Source organism: Triticum dicoccoides, chromosome 7B (genome assembly GCF_002162155.2).
Source record: "Triticum dicoccoides isolate Atlit2015 ecotype Zavitan chromosome 7B, WEW_v2.0, whole genome shotgun sequence".
NCBI classification, from domain to species: Eukaryota; Viridiplantae; Streptophyta; class Magnoliopsida; order Poales; family Poaceae; genus Triticum; species Triticum dicoccoides.
In genome coordinates this window covers 51,987,870-51,995,467 of record NC_041393.1, presented here as the reverse complement: position 1 = coordinate 51,995,467, position 7,598 = coordinate 51,987,870, and the positions used below count along the sequence as shown (strand labels likewise).

Below are 7,598 nucleotides of genomic sequence, written 5' to 3'. Positions count from 1 at the left end.
AAAATCACCAAGCCCATCTTTAGCACGCCTGCAGCAGTAGCCCAACAAAAGGGACAAGATCAGATCAGGATCGTTTGTTTTTCTTGCGTGCGATGCCTATCGATGAGGTCTAGCCGTCTAGGGCAGTTCTTGACGAGCGCCAACCCTAAAAAAATGTTCTTGACCAGCGGCGTTTCAATCTGAGCCTGAGCCGACGATCCTTGCGCGCAATAGGGCGTGTGTGTGCTGATGAGGGCCGAGGGCCATCCTTGCATGGACGCGCGGCCGGCCGCGACCACATTGAGAAGCGGCGAGCAAGGAAAAGGGGGTTAAGGTTAGTCTCGTTAGTTACTCTATATCAGATTAATCCATGCCTTTAGAACCTCACAATTCAAACTGTGGTTACTATATAAGAATGAAATATTAATTAGGGAATATATCCCTTTACCGGTTTACCAATAGGACATGGTTTTGCATTGTTTATCACATCATGTACTGAAAGATTTAGGTTAATTAACACATGAGTTGATTTTGCATTCTTTATGATAAATTTTGAGAAAAAATTTGAAATTGATCACAGAAGACACATGTTTTGATGAAGATTTAGGCTGTCTCTCTCACAAAAAAAAACGTAGACTGTCTCCGTATGTTTCTTTACGAGTCTCTTCATTAGAGGCAAAATTGTGCCCGCCCCCACTATGTTTGAATCCTGGCTCCGTCCCTGCCTAGCTCTTCTAGATTTGAATCACCTAAAATACCTGAGGGTTATGTTATGGATTTGAGATAGCTAGAGACTTTCTTGCTTGCAAAGATAGATATTATTTTAAGAAATTATTAATGATTTTAATAAAGGTAGCGATGAAAGCCTTTCACTCAAAAAATTCCAGTGAAGCGTTTGATCTAGCTCGGCATTCTGTACCTTCCTCTGACAGGGTGTCCCCACGTGCTGCGATGTAGGGACACTCTGTCAGTAAGCCCAGTCGCGTGTGAGCGGAACAGAAACCCGCGCCCCGCATCCGAGTTCTCTCCCCTTCCTTCCTTCGGGCCGCGATGCGCCCTGAGCTCGAGGTGGAGATCGTCAGCGACGAGGAGATGGCCATCATAGAGGCCGCGCTCGCCGCCGCCGCCGCAGCGCGGCCCCTCCTCTCCTCCGCCGCCGTCCGCGGCGCCGCCACCCTCTCCTGCGCGGCCTTCCCGCCCGCCGGCGACATCGAGGACTCCGCGCCGCCGCCGCGGAGGTCGCTGCTGTCCCGGTTCCGGGAGCGCCGGGCCCTCTCCGTCACCGACATCACCGCCACGGTGAGCCTCCCTCGACTCTTCGCCACAAATGTGCCGTGCCGCCATTCGTGTCTGGTGCATACCCATTGACTGATTCCCCTCCCCTCATTCATTTCGTGGGCTTGTTCTTGTGTGACAGGAGTGGTGCGACAAGCAGATGGAGTTCGTGCTGGAGCACGGCAAGCCGGAGAGGACCGAGGCCATGAAGGCCGGCTCTGACCGCCACGCCCAGCTCGAGCAAGAGGTCAGCTCTGCTGTTTTTCTGTCATTTCAAGAGATTGCTCCTGTCTTGGAAACTAGAATGAGACACAACACTGAATGATAATGCCAGTTTCCATGGGTAGCAATACAGTATTCTTTGTGTTTTCAGCATGACATTGGCAGTGCTTTTACTGACAAATCACTCCAGCTTAAGAATGCAGGGATTTTATCAACAAATCACTCCAGGTTATAGAATAAGACTGATTTGATCTTGTCATTGGGCATTGAGTTACGCTCGACTTGTCCTAAGAATCATATTTTCCACATATTTAGGATATTCTTCATGATAGATAACATGACTCGTGGATACTGAATCAACTAATGTGTTTCTTGGCTTCTTACAAAACTTGATATGCGATGGCATAAGTCTTCACCACTGCACACTGCTAGTCATATCCTAATTGTATGCATATCCTAATCAAAGCTTGCATAAATATTAGTAATATCTCAAGGGGAGGTTGGAGAATGAAATTGATTTAAATCTTGAAAAGACGCAAAAAAGAAATAGACTCATTTATTTCATTTTGGAACAGGTTATTGAGAGAGTCGATATTGCCGTTAGATCTGCAGAAGAATCGTGGGCAGTCAAATTCATGAACTTTATCATTGGATCAAACCAATTATTGTTCAACGGCATGACACGTGAACTTCCAGTGTATGTGATAATATGTTTTAAACTTGCAGCTGTAGACCAATATGTTTTGTACCAATGAAAATGCTTTGGTGTAATATTGGTTTCTGGGAGGCAGTCTGGAATGGATAGAATGAAGCTTTTTAGCTACAGGAGCAATCTTTCTTGTTAATTTTGTTGTAAATGATGTCCCATTGTCCCTGCAGGATTGGGGTTGTTGAAGGTTCATGGATGGTAGGAATTATTGATGAACTCCGAATGCCTATGGATGGAATTTCTTTTCATCCAGTTCTAGTGGATACAAAGACACGTTTCAAAGCAACAATTCCCTCGGAAGCACAGAAAAGAAATGGAAGGTTTGCCCTTTATTATTGCTTTACTAACCATTAAAAATGGGGAAACTGGCAAATCATGGCATGCTGTGCTGTGGCATTGGCAAGTGAAGTAACAAGCCAGGTTTAGATTTATGCTCCGCTAGACTAGCGATTTCCTCCAAGTTAACTTCCGCCTTGGTCTGAAATTGTGTGATGTTGGGTTACTACTACACTGGTCTATTGAGACTGCCCCTTGATTAATCGTAACCCTCTTTAGATAGGAAAATGATGAATTGCTGCAAGACAGTACCTAGATATGTGGAGCTACCTAAGGATCAATTTATGGTATCTCCTTCCAGGGAAACTACTCCAGGATTTATCTTTCAGTTATATAGTAGACTTATACTTATATTTCATCGAGTTGTATTAAGAAAATGCAGTCATTAGGATAATCTGTCCCACATGCATTCCTTGTGTATTGCCTCGTTTAAAAGATGCATCTTATGCTACTAATATGAAACTATTGCTGAAATTGGTGAGCACTAGTGTTTGGAAAAAAAAATCCAGATTTATTATTATGTGGAGCTTCCTACAACTTGTTTTACTTTTTCATGCACTATGATGATAGCAAGCTAACAGCTGCGAAAGTTGTATGATATATGTTAATATTTGTCACAGGCTTCAGCTGATGTGTTATAAGTACCTATGGGACAATTCAATTTCTGAGAAATTCCCAACAGAGAATTTCTTCAGCTATTTTGACTTGAACCCCAACTTCTTGTTATCAGATGACGTCAAGCGGTACATTAGCTCAATTGGTTTCAATGCACAGGTTCTGTATCTCAACTTTAAACTTTCATTTCTGTTGCTGTTGAAACATTTTTAGAGATTTGAATAACCAGTTGTTTTTGGAAAGTGATTTCATTTCATTTTCTTAGTATACTGAACAAGTGGTTGCTCGAGTGTAGAGTCACTGTTTCTGTCTGCCATTGTGGTTATTCATGCCAATGTGTGGAACTTATGTTCTAGTGTCTTCCTGAGTTGTGACAACGTTTCTGTCTGCAGACTTTCGGGGATGTATTGAAATACTACAAGATTACGTGTCATACACTGTCACAATCTCAAGAACAGCTGATCTTGAGGTAAATAAGGTGCAGCCTGAACATTACTGACCTGTAGTGATTACTGAACACCTAGTATCTGAAAAGGGGTTCACTGTTAATACCGCCAGTTTGTTTGAATGTCTTGGCAAATGAAAAACTTATAACCTACTTCCGTTTCCTATATATTGCAGATATGAACTGCAGGAAGATCATTCCCTGCTAGAAGAATACCAGTTCTCTTATGATGCTCAGTGGTTCAAGGATCAAATCCAAGAAGCCTTTAACTTCTGGCGGGGCGCACGAGAACCTAAATATGTGACTGAAGAGGAGGGTTGGAAATGTAAATTCTGCAAATTCGCACCGAGTTGCCCGAAGATGCCTTCCACCTCAAGGTGTTGACGTTCAAGGTTGCAAATGGACTTCTCTCTTTTGGGTCAGTAGAGCTTAGGGAATTTTTTCTGACATTAGGCTGAGGAACCAACCAATTTGATAAACCATAACACTGGAAGTGGCTTCATCTGTTCTTTTCTTCTTTCCATGGCCAAAATTAAGTTCGAAGTAGAATTTCACCATATGTGGCATTGTAACGTGGATGTTGCTGATTGGCAAGTGAATATCATTCATGTTGTTTGTATCCCAATGAAGAAATTCACCTCCTGGAGGCTTTTTTATGTAGTGAGTTGCTTGGCACCAACCATCTCAAGTGGTGTGGTGGCTATAGCACTGAATAATTCTCTAATAATATGTGTAATATCTTCGTCCTGATCAGTCATCATTTGTTAATTTATATCAGGTGTGAACCCTATTATCTTTTTTCATGTCTTACTTTCAGCCAGGGAGGTGTAAACTTTCTTTAGGCACTGACAATTTATTTATTTGTTGGATTTCATGTGTAGTAATTGGGATGTCTTTGTAATAGGCATGGGATTACTCGAATGACAAGTATTCTTGGCTGTATCAGATTTCCACATAATTAGATATTTCATATATCAAAATCTGCCAATAGCTGGAGTAAGATACAATAAACAAAATGCATAAAAATATGTAAAATGTACATAAAATAAATTGGTATTTTGGGCGTGGTACCAGAGTTTGGATGCCAACTATGATGGGCCACCTTTCTCTCATAGATTTTGCTTAGTATTACCTCTGTTCCGAAATATATGTCGCTGGGGAGTTCAGTTTACACTCCCCCAACGACTTATATTTAGGAACGGAGGGAGTACATTCTTTGTGATGTAAAGTTATATAACAACCTTTGATGAAAAAAGGCTATGGTATAACTTTTCCATTTTGAGAAAAGGTATATGAAAAGAGCTGGCTGCATTACGAATATAAGATCTCTTGAAAGCGTACAACTCATATGAAGCTAGCCTGCGGCCAGCTGAGGTTATAATTGGCAGAAAGACCAATTAAAATCTGAGATGGGAAATAATGGCCATGGTTATTGATGCATGCCACTGTATTTTGTGTCCATGTGGTGGTGTATCAATGCTACCGAGAAGGATTTGGCCACAACAGAAGCATGTACTAGAAATGGTTTGACTTAAAGAGACCAAAAGTGGATGGCTAATTCGAAGCGAGACTGCGAGAGTTAATTATGTCAGCATAACAATATGTATGAGAAATATAAGTCAAAATGTAAAACTTACATGTCTTTTCAAGTTTTATGTTTTCCATCTGCATGCCACTCTCATATCATTCATCACTAATCATTATGATGGCTTTTAGTATATTCTGACTGGAATTGAACAAACATATTTTTCCGAAATCGACTGGCCCTTCTCTCCACCTTTATTCTGGCGCTTCGGTCATATATGTGTTCTGTTACAGTACTGCTATATTTTAACATTAAATGGCCATTTTATATTTTGGAAAATAGATGTCACTCATCAGGTGAAGTGGCGCAGGCTCATGTATGGGTGAGGCCTGAGGAGCATGGCCGAAAATCCTGCAGTTTTTCTTGCCAAATGCTCAGTGCACTCCGCTCCATGTGTTGGTTACCAACTTCTACGCTATAGTATTATAGTAGTTCCATTTCCCTTTTTAGATAAAAGGCATTTGCACAGATGTATTCAAAGCTGAAGGCTGGGTACAAGGTTTAACTGGTTACAGTAGTAGTTTAACTGTAACTGCATTTTTTTTCAGAAGTAAAAATAAAACGTGCATGTGAAATAGCTTATGTTCCAGCAAAATTGAGCTTGCATTTGCACACACACTCCTGGTGTCAGTAGCCATTTGCCTATTTGATAAGTATAACTAAACTGGAAACATTCTGGCAGGCAAAGTTGCTATCTGATACAGTATATAACAAAACAGAAAACATTCTGCCAGGCTTAGTAGCTGTAGCCTGCAGGACAAGCTATCAAGATGACTGAAGGAACAAGAGCTTGACAATAACCACGCAAAGAAATGGAAGCATGCTGGCTGACCAACTTAGAACCCGACCCTTAACATGACACCAAAGGTAAGACGACCCATATCAAACATATATAGGACAAAAACTCCAAATGATAACCGACACCGAAAGACGAACTGAACTTTCCATGCTTCAACGCCTTGCCAGAGATTCAAACTTCCGCATCAGCACCTCCTACTTCACTTGAGCTTGCTTCGCCCACAACACCAGCCACCGCTAGATGAAGCAACAGTTTTGAAGAGCACGTCAGTAACTCAGTGCGATGAGCAGTCTTGGGAAAAAGTTAGCATATGCAGTTATGCACATAGAAGCCTTATTCAAAGGGTTTTACCTGGTGGATTGTTGAAGCTCGTGTAGAGAAAGAGGTTCTCAAATACTCGGTCCAATCCGAACTCATTCTTGCAAATCTTATCCGACAGCTTTCTCAACTTCAGGGACTTGGGATCAATTGCGAATGAACCAAGATCTGTGATGGCAAGGATGGTATCCGTGCCCTCCACACAGCCAACCAACTTCAATGATTTCGAGCTCCTGGGATCGCCAATTGGGACAAGTGTCTTTGTCAGCATCCTCCCCTATCCTATCACATGGGCTGGACCTATCCTATTACATGGGCCGGATTATGAGCAGCTCCTGGGCTTGACAGAAGCAGGCGATCACTATACATACAGAGAGATGACTAGAGGAGCGACTCGGCTTGGATCAGGACGGCGGCTTCGGCCGAGGCTTGGCTTCATCTTCCTCCTCCCCCTTCTGTAATCTCTATCTCTTCCTCCTGTATCTCGAGCTTGTAACCGAATTCACGGCAATTGATTGAATTAGTAGAGAGAACCTCACAATTGGCATCAGAGCCGTTCGATTCTGCTCCAAAAATCCACCCACAATTTTCCCAATCCATTCCATGGACTCACGGCGACGCGCGGAGCTCCTGGCGCCCCTCTCGCCGGAGGGTTTGGCGACGTATGAGGTTCTGAAGGCCCAGCTCGCTCGTGATCTGGACCGAAGCTTCGCCGCCTCCAAGGCGAGGCGAGAGAAGTTCGTGGAGACGGCGTTCGCCGACCTCCACACCAAGCTAGACCGGACTATCGACGACCTCCGCTGGAAGGTGCGTGGCGACGACGGCCGTAGGAGTGCCCCTGCAGCAGCGGCGTCGGCTTCATCGACGACGAGGTCGGCCGCGTTTCCGCCTGTCCCGCGCGGCAGCGGCGCAACTGTCGCGGACATCTCCACACCAGCTGCGGTCTCCGCTCCATCGGTGTACACGGCAACATCTACGTGCGCCCCCATCGTGGCGGCGCTGGACTCTACTTCGCCGCGAGTCCTGGCTGTGACCGCAACGACACATCCGCGCAGCACCTCGTCCACGGCCAGTTGGGTCGCGGCCTCCGTGGGCGCAGCGACGGCGTCGATCCCGCCCACCATGTGCTTGACCGAGTGCCCTGGAGAAGAAAACAGTGAAACAAGGACCACGCCCACTTCTACAGCAGCGCCACCGGCATCCTCGACCAGTGCTATTCCTGCTACGTGTGAGGTGAGCATAGAGGTCAATTCCATGGCTCTGATGGATATAGTCAGTTCGTCTCCAGTCCTCACAAAGGTTACAACCACCCACG

At 44.3% G+C, this 7,598-nt stretch overlaps 2 protein-coding genes across 3 annotated transcripts; one reads left to right on the top strand and one right to left on the bottom strand.

Annotated features, from left to right (window-relative positions):
* The first annotated feature begins 981 nt into the window (after nt 1–981).
* Nucleotides 982–4,334, top strand: LOC119341661 (exonuclease V, chloroplastic-like). 2 transcript variants are annotated; one of them, XM_037613525.1, is made up of 7 exons: nt 982–1,278; nt 1,397–1,501; nt 2,052–2,173; nt 2,356–2,505; nt 3,142–3,295; nt 3,529–3,605; nt 3,758–4,334. In XM_037613525.1, exons 1-7 carry the CDS (start codon nt 1,030–1,032, stop codon nt 3,963–3,965), a joined length of 1,065 nt encoding a protein of 354 aa, XP_037469422.1. In that variant the 5' UTR covers nt 982–1,029; the 3' UTR covers nt 3,966–4,334. The 2 variants fall into 2 exon arrangements, with proteins under 2 accessions (XP_037469422.1, XP_037469423.1); XM_037613526.1 differs by having other exon boundaries at nt 3,529–3,614; nt 3,758–3,898.
* Nucleotides 4,335–5,798: 1,464 nt separating this feature from the next.
* Nucleotides 5,799–6,577, bottom strand: LOC119338792. The gene is made up of 2 exons (XM_037611028.1): nt 6,317–6,577; nt 5,799–6,201 (listed from the first exon to the last, which is right to left on the bottom strand). The coding sequence occupies exons 1-2, from the start codon at nt 6,552–6,554 to the stop codon at nt 6,137–6,139; spliced, it is 303 nt and encodes a 100-aa protein (XP_037466925.1). The 5' UTR covers nt 6,555–6,577; the 3' UTR covers nt 5,799–6,136.
* Nucleotides 6,578–7,598: the final 1,021 nt, after the last annotated feature.

Excerpts from the sequence above, each read along its gene's own strand:
- LOC119341661 (XM_037613525.1), top strand. The coding sequence starts at position 1,030 with ATGCGCCCTGAGCTCGAGGTGGAGATCGTCAGCGACGAGGAGATGGCC. Across the intron at positions 1,502-2,051 it reads ACGCCCAGCTCGAGCAAGAG|GTTATTGAGAGAGTCGATAT; the intron begins GTCAGCTCTGCT and ends ATTTTGGAACAG. Across the intron at positions 3,606-3,757 it reads CAAGAACAGCTGATCTTGAG|ATATGAACTGCAGGAAGATC; the intron begins GTAAATAAGGTG and ends TATATATTGCAG.
- LOC119338792 (XM_037611028.1), bottom strand. The coding sequence starts at position 6,554 with ATGCTGACAAAGACACTTGTCCCAATTGGCGATCCCAGGAGCTCGAAA. Across the intron at positions 6,202-6,316 it reads GAGCTTCAACAATCCACCAG|CGGTGGCTGGTGTTGTGGGC; the intron begins GTAAAACCCTTT and ends TGCTTCATCTAG.